The sequence below is a fragment of the Chionomys nivalis genome, chromosome 21 (genome assembly GCF_950005125.1).
Source record: "Chionomys nivalis chromosome 21, mChiNiv1.1, whole genome shotgun sequence".
Taxonomy (NCBI): domain Eukaryota; kingdom Metazoa; phylum Chordata; class Mammalia; order Rodentia; family Cricetidae; genus Chionomys; species Chionomys nivalis.
The window spans coordinates 47,820,609-47,836,147 of NC_080106.1; the positions used below are offsets into that span (position 1 = coordinate 47,820,609).

A 15,539-nucleotide genomic window follows, 5' to 3' on the forward strand; every position below is an offset into this window, starting at 1 on the left:
CATCCTTGTCAAATAAATCTGTACCACTGACTAACAACCTTTTTAGATCACATGCTCTCTCAAATGCAAAATGTGCATTCTACCTAAAGACCTAATAAAATTACTAGAAGCATCAAGGACAATGATGAATTAAGAAACTCTGGAAATTGAGAAGCATCATACTCAACACATGACATTGTCAATGGACCACAGAAGCTGCTAAGAACTCTTTTTCTGTTCAGTGAGTCTGTAAACACAGAACATAATTCTGGTGACCATGTTTAAGTATGTGTGCTTATATAAGACTGAGATTTGCCAGGCGGTGGTGGGGCACGTCTTTAATCCTAGCACTAGGGAGGCAGAGGCAGGCGGATCTCTGTGAGTTCGAGGCCAGCATGATCTACAAGAGCTAGTTCCAGGAGAGGCACCCAAACTACAGAGAAACCCTGTCTCAAAAAACAAAAACAAACAAACAAACAAAAGACTGAGATTTGCATTTGATGATCTAGCAACAACTAAGATGTTCCTCCCCCCAGCCCCGCAAATATAAAATACACACAGCACACATACATACTCTACATAGAATCTGAGGTACCAATAAATGAATTTTGCACTAAGAACCTTTGTTCTAGGATAGACGAAGGCAAATTCTGGTGGTGGCTACAAATGATCAAAATGAAAAACATGAATATGTTTAATCTTTAAACATCTGTACAATCCCTCAACAAAAGAACACAGACATGAACTGGATCTATACTTACCTATCTGGATTTATTAGAGATCTAATAGTAATGGCAGCTTTTAAACGCTGCTTGACATCAAGGTAACTGGAAGGTTCATCAAACATAAATCTAAGGGAAAAAAAAAGAAGCAAGCACGCTCAGTTTGAACAACCTAAATTCCACTACATATCCCCCCCCCCCCCCGCCCCGCGCCGCGCCCTTTTCTAGACAGGGTTTCTCTGTGTAGCTTTAGAGCCTGTCCTGGAACTAGCTCTCATAGACCAGGCTGGCCTTGAACTCACAGAGATCCACCAGCCTCTGTCTCCCAAGTGCTGGGATTAAAGGCGTGCGCCACCACCGCCCAGTCCCATATATATTCTTTTTATGTAGCACAATAACGGCTCTGATTTAACAGAATTAAAAATTTCACATACCAATGAAAGGAGGCTAACAGTAAGGGTAAAACTCTGTATTTTGTTCAGAAGGAAGAAAATATTTACAAAAGGAAGAAATGTATACCTACAAACTTGAGAAGAGCTTTGAAGATTGCACTGACTTATTGGTACCTTCTCATGAAAAATACTCTTTTGACAAATACTCTTGACACAGTGGGAAGTAATTTGAAGAACACTTTTCCTTTTGTTCTTAAATCGTATTTATTTTGTGTGTTTGGGGATGCCACTGTCTGTATGAGGAGGTCAAAGAATAACTTGCCTGAATTGGTTCTCTTTCCACCGCGTGGCTCTGGAGAATTTAACTCAGGTCTGGTAGGGCTTGGTGGCAAGCACCTATTCCACTAAGCCATTTTGCTGTCCCCAAACAGTCATTTTCTTAATTGCCTCAAGTCAAAAGGCTTTAAAGCAGATCGCTTCTCATGCACAGAATTTCACAGAATATTTTGTGGAGAAGCAGGGGCTTGATTATCCACCAGAGCAGAAATGTGGAAAAATATGGAAGCGGTAAGTACCTGAGAGGGAGATATTAGAGCAGGAAAGAGAACTGCCTTTCATACTCCATCTCTCCCTCACACGGCATGCTATTCTGACTGCAACTCATCTAAAGACCTCATCTTTTACTTGAGATATTTAGAAAGCTTATGGACCTGGATAAAGTGCTTAAGTTTTAAAAATTCGCTGTAGGGCAGAAATAACTACTCATAAAAACAAATGATTTCCCTGCCTTGGGACTTGAAACAGGGAGAACGGGTGATGGATATACAACTGCTTTAACTTATTACCTCAAAATCAGAGCTTTAAGTATTATTCCTTTTAAGATTACTACTGAATTAGCAGTATTACAAATACAAACTCACAAAGATTAAGATACACAAAAAGTGTAAAGTAACCTACATATCAGCTTTTTGTATGCAAACGACAGCACAAGCAAATCTCTGCAACTCTCCTCCTGAAAGATCTTCAACATTTCGTTCTTTAAGGTGAGTTAAATCTACAAAGAATAATCAGAAGCATTGTGTTCAATGTTATAAATTCTGTTTCACCTCTTCTGGGCAAAATGCACACTGCATGTTAATACTGAGTTTGAATGATAGTCCAATTTAAAACTGCATAGTAACATAAGATAATTATAAAAGCTTTCCTCACGAATCCAGCAATCCATATTCAGGTGATTATGAACAAATGCAATCTATGAAAAGCATGCACTCAAATACTTACCAAGTTGCTGACATACAATTGCCTGTGTCTTTGTTTCATCTTTTCGGTCCAAAATAGATCCCACTGTCCCCTATCGTAACAAAAAATCATCACTATTTTCCTTTAGCATTAAAAAGACACAAAGCAAAACAAATCTATTTTGATATAACTTTTATTCTTCTAACAATAATCTACAACATAGCATCTCTCTATAAATCAACTGACCTTTGCAGCCTTGGGAATTTGGTCTACATATTGAGGTTTGATAATGGCTTTTAGGTCATCTTCTAGAATCTTGGTGAAGTAATTTTGTAATTCAGATCCACGGAAATAAGTCAAAATCTCTTGCCAATCAGGCGGATCCTAAAAATACATATAATAATTATCAGAATTTAAGATAAAAATACAAGAGATGAATGCTAAATAAAATTAAACATATATCAAATGAAGACATCTAAGTTAAAATTGGAAATAGACCTAATTTCAAATCAAGGCATACAAATTTAAAGGTTTAAGTGAACTATAAATTTTTAGTTAAGCAACACTAAGAGATCTTAACTTAGAAAGGATAGACTGAGACCTGCCACATATATACACAAAACAGATAACAAAAACCCCAAACGATAATAAAAAGAAAAAATGAAATCCATACATGGTAGTGTGTACTGGGATTGAGAGGCTGAGTCAAAAGGACTTTTGAGTTCAAGGTCCTCTGAGGCTACATAGTAAGAACATGTCTTAAAACACGAAACTAAACCAAATGAAACTTGGACCAAACAACATCTTTGAGCTAATCCCACAAATTAAAAATAAGAACATCCAAAACAAATGAACAAACAGACAGACAAAACAAAAAAACCCTATATCCATCCCTCCCCTCAAAAATCACATAAAAGACCCAGATATTAATTTTCATAGTCTGTTAATACATACATCATATTTTCCAAGGTTTGGCTTTTGCTTTCCTGCTAAAATTTTTAATGCAGTTGACTTTCCAATACCATTAGTTCCAACTAATCCCAAAACTTCACCTGGACGAGGGATAGGCAATCTATTACAATATTGGGGGGGAGGGGAAGAAAGACTCGTTATTATATTGAAGAAGGAACATAACAGCAGACTAGTGTACTTTGAAGCATTTGCATGTTACATATATCCATTAATAAGCTAAAAAATATTTGCTAAGCATTACAGAGGGGAGCAGCCAAGAGAAAGTAATTGTTAGAAATATATCCATAATTCCATAATCAATATTCCAATTTTTAAAAATCTCTTTAGCTAAAATAACATTTTTCTTTACAGTTAAAGCTCAGTATTTTTGTCTGTTTGGGTTTTTTGAGACAGGGTTTCTCCGTGTTGCTTTGGAGTCTATCCTAGAAATTGCTCTGTAGACCAGGCTGGCCTACTCTCTGATCCCCAAGTGTGCAATGCCACTGCTCAGCAAGGCTCAGCTTTAACACACAAAATGCTTTGGTGAAAATTTCACAGCAGGCACAACCCCATACTGTCACTTTTTCTAGCCTGCAACTTACTTATATGGAGGAAGTGAAACACTAACTACAAACTGTATATATCATTCTCTCTGTTGTTGCTGTCTTCTTACAGTTGGCAGGGTGAAAAGACCCTTTTATTGTAAAGTCTACTTTCAGATTCAATATAATGCATGTTAATACATTAATATTCAGCAAATATAGGAATTAAGGACCTAGTAATTTAATATGAGGCTCAAGTAGAATAGCCTCCCCTGTGAAAACATAAGATTTCTTTAAGTTTATTTGGGATAAGGGTATTATGAACATGGTCATTGTTAATTGTGATCATAGAATAATTTGAGATGTTTTTACCTTCCAGATATCCAGTTTCTATAACCATTTATGACATAATTGAACCGGGCTAAAGCTTTTATAGTTGCTTTAAATCCTTCAGGAATTAATTCTATTTATTAGTTAGAATGAACTAACATTTTTTTTTTGTTTTTTTTTTTTTTGTTTTTTGAGACAGGATCTCACTAAGGTAGCCTTGGCTGACCTAGAGCTAACTATACAGACAAGGCTAGCCTCGAACATACAGATCTTCCTGCCTCTGCCTTTTCCTCCTGAGTGCTGGGATCAAAGACATGCCACCATGCCTGGTAACTGCTGACAAATAAATATAACCTTGTATTTTATAATATTCTAGTAATCTTTGTTGGATGTTCAAAATAATTTTCTTCCATGTCTCTGAAACGTTGAACCCTGACTGAAGTAAACAGGAATATACCTGTGAAGCTTGAAGGCATTGGCACAATATCGATGTGTTGTTTCTTTTTCCAAGTTGCTTGGCAAATTGACAATTGATAAGGCGCCAAAGGGGCATTTCTGTTATTTAAAATAAAGAATCATATATTAATTTATAAAATATGTGACCCAAGTGAGTATTTTTATTGAAATCTTCCAAGCATGAATTTTATAAGTGAAAAACAATTATCTTATTTACTTAAAAATAAAAACCAATTCCCTTGAAGATTAAAGCTGTATTGACATTTAATATTCTTCATCACTCATAGAATATCGGACACTACTGTTCGATGCCTTCCATAATCTGTCTATAACAGGATTATTCCTGTCCTTGTTTGTGTCTTTCCTACATTAGGTAAAGTCTTTAAAGATGTCTGGATTGGGGGGCTGGAGAGATGGCTCAGAGGTTAAGAGCATTGCCTGCTCTTCCAAAGGTCCTGAGTTCAATTCCCAGCAACCACATGGTGGCTCACAACCATCTGTAATGGGGGTCTGTTGCCCTCTTCTGGCCTGCAGACATACACACAGACAAGAATATTGTATACATAATAAAAATTTAAAAAAAAAAAAAAGATGTCTGGATTGTATCACATTGGGGAAGAGGGCTAATTCTATCTTGCTAATAGATAGCCTAGATATTATATCAAAGCTTAATGCTTTTCTGTTAACTCACTCAATATAGTATCTGACTATCAGATAAATGTCCATGGAACAAGAATGGCAAGTATAAGAAAGTCACTAAGGGCAGTGGTAGTGTGTGGGCTGGGGAGATGGCTCAGGCGGTTCTAACACTGAGTTTAGACATGCCCCCAGCACTCATTAAAAAGCCAGGTGTGTTCCTAAAATCTCGGAGCTGGAGGTAGGAACAGGAAGATCCCTGGGGCTTGCTGGCCAGTCAGTCTAGCCAGATTAGTGAGGTCCAGGCTTAGTCAGAGACCCTCCCTTAAAAAAATGCAAGGCGGGATGCAATTGAGAAAGACAACTGACTTTTGACCTCTGGCTTCCACATGCACACCTATCCACCCAAACACATGCATGATAAAGAAAAAAAAAAGCAGTCTTAATGTGGTTAAATGTATCTCTAAAGTACAGACAATGATAGAGACATAACCAGAAATGATAAGGTCAGCTTAGAGCTCTGCTCAGCAGATATGTTCAGTAAGTTTAGGGAACTGACTCAGAGAGAATTCAGTGAATTTTCATTTCAAACTATGAAAACATAACAAATTAAACAAAAAAAATAAAATTATTTTATTTTCTAATAATCTCTGTCCCTTAACCATACTGCCAAAATTTTACAACCATGTTTTCTAGTCTTTTCATCAATGTGTAAAAAGTGCATAGAAACAGGTTGCAGGTGATTAAACTGCTCCGTGACACGGAAAAGAAACTCACATTGCTTATAAACACTGTGGACTACCCAGTGTGCAGGGTGAACACAATACCTTCTCCTCCATTACTAAGAGTTTATTTAATTCTTGTTTTTAGGCATTCAGATATCTATCTAAAATTGTGGACTATTATTTTCTTGCAGCATCAAAAAGAAAAAAAAGAGGAACAGATGACACTGTCATGTCCACACAAGATCCCCAATGTTACCATATGGCATGCACACAAGGTTTTCTAGGAACAGATGACACTGTCATGTCCACACAAGATCCCCAATGTTACCATATGGCATGCACACAAGGTTTTCTAGGAACAGATGACACTGACATGTCCACACAAGATCCCCAATGTTACCATATGGCATGCACACAAGGTTTTCTAGGAACAGATGACACTGTGATGTCCACACAAGATCCCCAATGTTACCATATGGCATGCACACAAGGTTTTCTAGGAACAGATGACACTGTGATGTCCACACAAGATCCCAATGTTACCATATGGCATGCACACATGGTTTTCTAGGAGTACTATCTCCTGTTTTATTTTCAAAATAAGGAAAACATTTTCAAAATCCATGAAACTTTTCTTGATATTTAAACAAGGTTTCAAAAACCGACATAAAACATACCTATAGCTTACATGAACAATTTATAGGAAAGTATCCATACTCTGGTGAAGTTCCTGTCTATATCACCTATAAACAAAAATATCTAAGAACTTTATATACCAGTTGTTAAATTCTTCTTATAAGCTAAAGTTGGAAATCTACCACGCATAAGTCAAAAGTCAATTATCCAATGTAACAAAGTACAACAGAAGCCTATATAACATATAGTAAAGCATTTTTAGATTAAACTTAAGATTTTTTTTTTTGCAATATTTCTACTTGAGAATGGTAAATTTAAAATTAAATAAACTTGGGCCAGGTGCGGAGATGCATGTCTTTAACTGCAGTACTAGGAGGCTGAGGCAGGAGAAGGCTAGCCTGGTCTACAGAGCAGTTCCAGACCATCTGGAACTGATTAGTGAGCTCAGTCTCAAAGCAAAAAAATAGACTTGAGAATATATGATGCCAGCTATACTTAATTTCCAGAATATTAACAAAGACTTGCTACAATTTTTTCGTGTAATAAAAAGCTAATACAGAGAAATAATCTAGTTAGAAATATCTTTACCAAGCTGTATATGACAATTATTTGCTTTAAAGATGTGATTACCGAGTGTGTGTGGTGTGTATGCTATGGTGCATGTGTGGAGTTGAGAGGACAAATCTGTGGAGTTGTTGCTCTCTACAGTTAAGTGGGTTGCTCAGTTTGAAATCACATCATCAGACTTGCTCAAAAAGCGCCTTTTTCTTCCAGGACATCTCACTGACTAACCTTGGCCTTTCTGCTCCCTGCAGGTGCAGAGACAGATGCGCCTTCTTAGGCAGTATCAGCCTCATCCCTGAAACGTGATGGTAAAGGCTGGAGTGAACAGATTTAGCCACATTGAGTGCCTGGACTGCATGCTGCCTTCAACTGGGGAAAAGTGGATACTGTTGCTATAAATGATCCCTTCACTGAAGCTCTAGTACCTGGTACCCATGTTCCAGTGAGATTACAACCATGGTATTTCCAAAGTACAGTCAAGGCTGGGGCTGGGAAACTTGTCATTTAAAGGAAGGCTATTTCTATCTTTTGGGAGTGTGCTCTACCAACACCAAATAGGGTGATGCTGGTGCTGAGGGTCCAATGGTATCTTCACTATTACGGAGGACAGGGCTAACTTGAATTGAACTAAAAAGGTCATTTATCATCTCTGCCACTTCTGTTAATGGCCCCCATGTCTGCGATAGGCATTAACCATGGTAAGAATAAAAAACATACTCAAGATTGTCAGTAATGTCTCCATCACCACCAACTGCTTAGTGCTATTGGCCAAGGTCAATCATTACAACTTTGGTATCATTGAGGGACTCAGGACCACAGTCCACGCTATCACTGCCACCAAGAAGACTATAGATGGATCCTCTGAGAAACTGTGATGACAGCCATAGGGCTGGCTGCCCAGAACATCATCTCTACACCTACTAGCTCCACTGAGACTGTGGGCGGTCATTTCAGAGTTGAATACGATGCTCAATGGTATGGTCTTCCACATTCCTACTCACAGTGTGTCCATGGTAAATCTGACCTGGAGAAAGCTGACAAACAGGAGGACATCAAGAAGGCAGTGAGACAAACACTGGAGAGAGGCCTAAAGGGCATCCATCCTGGGAACCAGGTTGTCTCCTGGGAACTTAATAGCAATACTTTCTCTTTCACCTTTGATGGTGGGGTTAACACTGGTCTCAGCTCATTTCCAGGAATAACTATGTATTTGGCTACAGCAACAGCATGATGGACCTCATAGTTCACATAACCTCCAAAGAGTAAGGAATCCTGAACTACCCACCCCAGTGAGAGGAAGAGAGAATTGCTGTGGAGTCCCTGCCTCAACATAGCATGCACTGCACAGAGCATGTCCCTCACAGTTTTCATCTTAGATGCCCCAGAGAGAGAGGGACTTAAAGAAGCCTACTGTCTTACATAACATCATTAAAGATCACTGGAACTCTCACATAAATTAAGTAATTAAGTTTGATTTGGGGGCCAGCAAGGTGGCTTAGTAGGTAAAGATGCTTGTCACCAAGTCTGGTAATCTCAATTTGACCCCTCGAACCTCTATGGTAGAAGAACTGACATCTGCAGTGTCCTCCGACCTCCACATGTACACGGTAGTACGTTAGAACACACATACACACAGACGTAAAATAAATTTAAAATAGCAATAAAAGCGTGGTTTCATTAATTTAAAAAAGCAATAATATTGCCATAAAAATATTATGTTCTTAAACTTTTTCATTTATCTACTCTATACGTTTTTTTTGGTTTTTCAAGACAGGGTTTCTCTACGTTGGAGCCTGTCCTAGAACTTGCTCTGTAGACTAAGATGGCTTCAAACTCACAGAGATCCGCCTGCCTCTGCCTCCCAAAAGGGATTTAAACGTGTGTGTCACCACTGCCCGGTCTAATTTTGCTTTTTAAAAAAACAAAGTATTTAGAATTTTAAGAGTTTATTTTTGACTTGATAAATAAAATATTATCACTCACCTTAATACAAATACCACAACCAATACAGAGAGTCTCAGATATCCATGCTATTTTGCTCTGGGGTGTAACCTCTATGCATAATTTTCCTGGCAAAGAAAAATAATTTCCTTTGTCAGAACACTTTTAAAATTGTTATTCAGAAAATGCTGCTTCTGGAAATCCCACACAAAAGTTTCAATGACAAAGATAATTTCTTACATTAGTGTTTAATGAAACACATCCTAAATTAAACAATTGGGTTTATTAATTATGTATTCTTCCTAGGCAATAAGCAAATGGCCAATATATTCTGTTTATCTAATACTAGTAAAAATGGTAAACCTTGAAATATTGTCTTTACGCTGACTGGCTAAATTTGTTTTTGACTGCAACCCCACAGTCCTGCATATAATAAATGACTCTTTAACTCATAAAAGAAAATAAGTATTGGATATGGAAAGGCATACTGTAGATAGGAATAAAGCATTTCAGCTAGGTAAATAAAACTCCAAAAAGCTATGTAGTTTTCTAGTACACAGGTAAAATTAAGCACAGCATTCCAGACCTCCCAAACTGAATTTCTGAAAAGCACAGGAGACATTAACAGATACCATCTAGAGACACTACTACAAGGCAGTAGCCATGTAGCCAACGCCGAAAGGCACCAACAATTTGTTAGCTCCAAATTGCTAGGTTTACTTAGTCTCGAAAATCTAGCAATACCCCAAGAAATGACTGTCATTAACCTTAAATCTATTTATTTATTGGTTTCAAGATGAAAACAACATCTAATTTAAAGATTCTGGTAATCCTTTCCTGTGACTCAATTACAGGATCTCACAGAATAAATAATATTCTATAAGTTCTTTTAAAAGACCGTTTAGTCACAAACTTAGAAAAATTAACAAAAAGCTTAGAATAATTTTAAATTTCTCACCTTTGTAGTTCAGAGAAACTATCTGTGACTAGCACAGTATTTGCTATCACACTATCTGCTTTCCCATAGGCACTTCCTACCCTTGGATGGCCAAGAGAACTGCTTACCCATTCGAACCACAGGGCAACTCTTTTTGCACTCCTGTCGACATTTCTTAGGTTTACATTTGTCATGGTTGACAATAGCAATTCTTGTTAATTTGTCTGCCATAATTGTAACAAAGAATATCTGGCTTGCCTATTAAAGAAAAATGAACAAAGTTATAGCAAATTCATTATAATCACCCAAGAGAAATAATTGATGGTCATAAAAGAACACAATCATTTGGCGCTCAGAAATTTGAAAAGTAGCCAGGCAATGGTGGCGCACGCCTTTAATCCCAGCACTTGGGAGGCAGAGGCAGGTGGATCTCTGTGAGTTCGAGACCAGCCTGGTCTACAAGAGCTAGTGCCAGGACAGGCTCCAAAGCCACAGAGAAACCCTGTCTCGAAACAAACAAACAAAAAGAAATTTGAAAAGTGTAAAAATGATTAGAAACAGCAAAATAATCTATTCAGGTGGAAAAACAAAACTTTACACAATGGATTTAGATTAGAAAACAGGTATCATGTAAAATATCACAAAACCCAACCCAACCCAACCCAAAAAAAAAAAAAAAAAAAAAACCAACTAGGAATATACTTAATACACATGCACAGGAAAATACTCAAAAAAACACTAAATTCCAAAAGATCTAACCAAATAAAATATGTTATCTCAGTTTTATACAATCCAATCTCTTGGGTAAAAGAAAATATCAAATCAATGAAAGCTAAAGCTCTTTTGGGAAGAGTAACCAGGAATATTAAACTTCAAGCTTAGACTTGACAGACTGAAAAATTATCCACGGCTTCAATACTTAACACCACTGTACAAACATAAACTTATAAAATGAACTATATATGAACACGAACACACACACACAATCTCAAGATGTTTCTTCTTTGTTCCTATAACCAATCATCAATTCATTTTCATTTCCAATTGACTACACTGACTACTGATGGCGAGGGACAAATAGAGCTATGGCCATCATCCACTGTGCAGGTTTTGTCTATTAGTAGTAATTCACTATACATATGTACCATGCTTTCAAGATTTTCCTAAGTCTTGATATCCTCACAAATTTAGGTCAAGGCAAATTTAACAATCTTTTGATATTGGGTTTGGTGCACTGATATTAATTCCCTCTGGAGACTAAAGGGAATAAATCCTAACTGCCTTCAGATTCTAGTTTACTTCAATACATAATGAAGAATCCAAATGCCAAGACTAGCCATTTGCAAAGGTATTTTGCTGGCCTCTTGTGGGAACCTCCATCAACATAGCCACTAAAATGATTAGACTTGGAGGGACATAAGCAGTCTTGCTACTCAGTGCTGCTCTAGATTATTCCCTCTTCTTCCCTAAAAACAGGTTTTCCTCTCTGATCTAAATATTTTCATCATTTACAGACCATCAGATCACTTCCTTTCTAACTGGTAAATGCTCTACGTTCTTTTGGTAGAGTTGAGCTAAGCTATGTTAATGAAAACATAACCTTAACAGAGCTATGCTGACAGACAAGTCACTTCTTTAAAGTGATCCAGGTCTCCTAAGTTACAAGAAGAAATTGAAACGATTTTACTTTACCTTAGAGTTAACTTAAAATCCCAAGTCAAACCATGTGATTTTTCTAAGACATTGACTATTTTTGCAAAGCTGCTGCTACTAAACTGGGCATCATGCATTCTGATACGAATAAAAAAATGCTTTTTAAACAAATTACCTGGCAAATGAATTCCTTTTCAGAGATTAAACAACTCTTTCACTATAAAATTGTTTATGTTGGTTTTTATTTTTGTTAAACTACTAAGATTATCTAATTTTCAAATTATTAAGTCTATAATATACAATATTTATGTGGAACAGAAACACACTAGAGGTGGCTAAAAGCTGATTTACATAATAATAAATTATTTTACATTTAAGAAAAATAAATATAGATTTTCTTTGTATAACAGTTACTTACATAGGTAAACACTATTTGTTCAACTTCCGTAGTATTTCCAAGAATTAGGGAAAAGGAGTTCCCTTCTTTCCCATAAGAACTTGGCACAGAAAAGCTCGAAGAGGAAGACTATAGCAACGAACTTCTGGGACCACATAAAGATCTGAAGACTTAGAGCGATGGCTCCAGTGCCATCCTTTCAGGCCAGTGAGAACATGGATGTGAGCATACACATGGGAAACACTTACAGTCTGAGGTCACATGAAATATTATGACCTACGCTTCCTGCAAATTAGCCCTGTAAAGCATACTAAGTTGGGAAAGGCACATAGCTTTGATTTTTAATGGACTGCCTTTCAGCAACTGGTAAATGTTCTTGTGAAACAAATTTCTGTCTGTGTTTGTTGTTTTATTTGTAGAGGTGAACTAAGCTACATTAATTTAAAAAATAAAACCTTAAATACATTTTGGTTAACTATATATAAAAAGCTTCTGATTACACTGAATACATTAACTATCAACTGATGGAGACACAGGACGACTACGTTCAGTAGGCAGGCCCAGTGACTACAACGCAGACTTTACTATCCTAACTCCCTTGTTAGTAGTCTATGGAAAGAAAAGGGTAAACTAATAAAATCTGTTTTGACAGTTATTTCTTAGTTACCAATTTTACCATTGAAAAAGAAAAAAATACTTAATGTAGCTTATGGGTGCAGGATTTCAGCTTTGGCCATTATTTATTTGCAACAAATACTAAATGCCTACAATGTACTGCGTCTTAAAAGGGTATCTGAAGATATTTTGAATAAAGCCACCATCCCTGATGTCAAGAAGCTTAAGAAGTAATAAACGAAAAAAGATTAAATCACTAAAAGGAAGAGTAAGGAGTGCTACAAAGTGCCTTTCCAAAGCATTCAATTCGGAAACTCACTTGGGCCAACTCGAGTCTCAACTGAGAACACGCCGCTCCGGGAGAAATCAGAACACTTGCGCATCACTTCTATGAAGCCTGGGAGGAGTAGGAGTACCGGGCTTCATGGCGGCACGATGCCGTGACTCACTCCACAATCATTAAAAGGGACAAGAGAAACCACAGCGATGCTGTGACAACACAGCCATCTGCCTGTGACAGGAGGCTGGGGGGACCTGCGGGGCGCGGTGAGTCCTGAAGGCGCTCGGCTCCAGGGTGTGAGCCGGGGGAAGGGAAGGCGGTGCAGGGTGGACACCGGTGCGGGGTGGACGCCGGTGCGGGGTGGACGCCGGTGCAGGGCGGACGCCTGCGGCGACGGCAGCTGTCAGGGTTTGGAGGACGGCAGCCTCGAGCCGGGGTGGCTGAGCGGACGCGAGGAGCGCTCCGCGGTCCCAGATGCTCAGCCGGCACCGGGCGCCACGCGCCACGGTCCCGCCACCGAGGCCTAGTAGCCACGGACACTCGAGAGCGTCCCTACATGCTCCCACGGCGGCGGTCGGCCACCGGACGCCGCCGCCTCCCGCCCGCTCACGTACCTGGAGACGACGGTCCCCTTACAAAGGGGCGTGCAGCGGTCAGAGCGGCGCTAGCCTTCAGCTCTCCGACGCACAACGTGTTCTTACCGCCACCGACCAAGATGGCGGGGTCCAGCCGCCGCCTCGCGCAAGGGACGAGCGCGTAGTGCGCGCGCGCGCGCCGGAGCGCGGAGTCGGCGCCGTGGAAGGTGTGGACGCCTCTGACGTCATTGGGCTGCGACTCTTGTCTACTGAGGGAGCCCGGAATCACTGAGCTGCGGTGGGAGTGGCGTGGACCGGCAGGCGCCGCGGAAACGGATTGTGGCGGACCAGGTCTGTACGAGCGCGGCTCTTCCTCGAGTTCGAGATCCGCCCTGGCTCTTCCCTGTTCTCGGTGGCGTTGAGCTTGCTGTCTCCTCAGGCGTGGTGGGCCTGGGGTGGAGCCTTAGCGGACCTGGTGAACTAGCGGCGTCAGGCAGCATCCCCAGCCCTGTGCTCCGCTCCTGTGCTCAGCTCCTGCAGTGTTAGGCTTTAAGTCCAGGACCCTTTCCTCTCCTAGCCTTTTGTTTCTCCGCCCGCCTGGTCGTTTCAGTCTGTTCCAATGTCGAGATGGGTCCTGTCCCCTCCTCCTCCGGTGGCAGACCATTCAGGGTTTAACGGAATTTATAATGTTTCTGTGATTACTTAGATGATTCTTGGATGTGGCGGTTATAGGGATAGCTTGGAATCGGAAGGAACGTGTCAAGGAGATGGTCTATAGTTCTATTGGTTCTGTTTAGGATTTACAATAATGTAGAGTAGCCATGACGGTTACCGGAGCAGTTCAACATACTCTCAACTTCCCAAGAAGTTTTTTCTTCCTCATGTTTTCATACCTTTGCTAGGATTAACAAAAGGTATAAAAGATGAAGTCATTAAAGTTTATTTTATTTTATTTGACATAGGGTCTCTATGTAGTCCTGGAACTGTGTAGAACAAGTTGGCCTTGAACGCCAATCTTTCTGCTTGTGCCTCTGCCTTAGGCCACAAGGCTGGGCACTGAGCTTTTGTTTTTACATTTGAAGAAAGATGGTCAAGTCTTGGAATAATGAATATTGCTTGTTTCTCCGCAGAATAATTTTAAAATGACCACACCGAACAAGACACCTCCTGGTGCTGATCCTAAGCAGTTGGAAAGGACAGCGACAGTAAGGGAAATTGGGTCCCAAGCTGTTTGGTCACTCTCCTCGTGCAAGCCAGGTAAAGCAAAACAAAAGTTGGATGCTGTGATAATAATTACTTATCATTTTCTTTTATTTTATATATACGTGGCTTTTGGCTTTTTTATTTTTTTTAATTTTTTTTTTTTTTTTTGGTTTTTCGAGACAGGGTTTCTCTGTGGCTTTGGAGCCTGTCCTGGAACTAGGTCTTGTAGACCAGGCTGGTCTCGAACTCACAGAGATTCACCTGTCTCTGCCTCCCAAGTGCTGGGATTAAAGGCGTGCGCCACCACCGCCCGGCTTTTTTTTTAATTTTTGAGACAGGGTTTCTCCGTGTAGTCCTGGCTGTCCTAGAACTTGCTCTGTAAACCAGGCTGGCCTTCAACTCAGAGATCTGGCTGCCTCTGCCTCCCAGGTGCTGGGAATAAAGGCATTGCCCAACCTACTAATAATTTTCCTATGTATTGGACTACCTTTAATTTTTTTTTGTGTGTGTGTGTATGCGTGTGTGTAGATATTTTATTTTAATTCTAATGAACTGGGTTTTCATTTATTGTGTAGTTTTCATCCAATTGTATTACTAATATTAACAAGATTTTTAATATTTGTTAGATTTAAGTTTCTTATAAGAGTGTCTCCTCCTCCTGTGCCATTTCTGCTGTTATTTAGTTGTTTAATTCACATTTTATGCTTGCTGTTCTTTCTGGAAGCATTTAATATTTTTCTCTTTATTCTTGGAGTCGATGTCTTTT

General features: G+C 39.3%; 2 protein-coding genes across 7 annotated transcripts in view; one reads left to right on the top strand and one right to left on the bottom strand.

Annotated features, from left to right (window-relative positions):
* The window catches only part of Abce1 (ATP binding cassette subfamily E member 1), a 28,727-nt gene extending 14,987 nt beyond the window's left edge, over positions 1-13,740 (bottom strand). Inside the window, exons 1-9 of the mRNA XM_057753408.1 lie at positions 13,610-13,740; positions 10,179-10,308; positions 9,156-9,241; positions 4,613-4,710; positions 3,287-3,404; positions 2,579-2,716; positions 2,375-2,444; positions 2,051-2,147; positions 741-830 (exon numbers count right to left, since the gene is read on the bottom strand). Of these exons, the coding sequence (XP_057609391.1) occupies positions 741-830; positions 2,051-2,147; positions 2,375-2,444; positions 2,579-2,716; positions 3,287-3,404; positions 4,613-4,710; positions 9,156-9,241; positions 10,179-10,281 (800 nt within the window). The 5' untranslated portion in view covers positions 10,282-10,308; positions 13,610-13,740. The remainder of the gene's footprint in view (positions 1-740; positions 831-2,050; positions 2,148-2,374; positions 2,445-2,578; positions 2,717-3,286; positions 3,405-4,612; positions 4,711-9,155; positions 9,242-10,178; positions 10,309-13,609) is intronic.
* Positions 13,741-13,770: 30 nt separating this feature from the next.
* The window catches only part of Anapc10 (anaphase promoting complex subunit 10), a 125,667-nt gene continuing 123,898 nt past the window's right edge, over positions 13,771-15,539 (top strand). For 2 of the 6 annotated variants that reach the window (XM_057753414.1, XM_057753413.1), the window contains exons 1-2: positions 13,773-13,921; positions 14,701-14,827. In XM_057753414.1, coding sequence (XP_057609397.1) covers positions 14,713-14,827 — 115 coding nt within the window. In that variant the 5' untranslated portion in view covers positions 13,773-13,921; positions 14,701-14,712. Of the gene's footprint in view, positions 13,922-14,346; positions 14,485-14,700; positions 14,828-15,539 lie in introns of those variants that run through there. The other 4 variants (XM_057753411.1, XM_057753412.1, XM_057753409.1 and 1 more) reach the window with 4 other exon arrangements.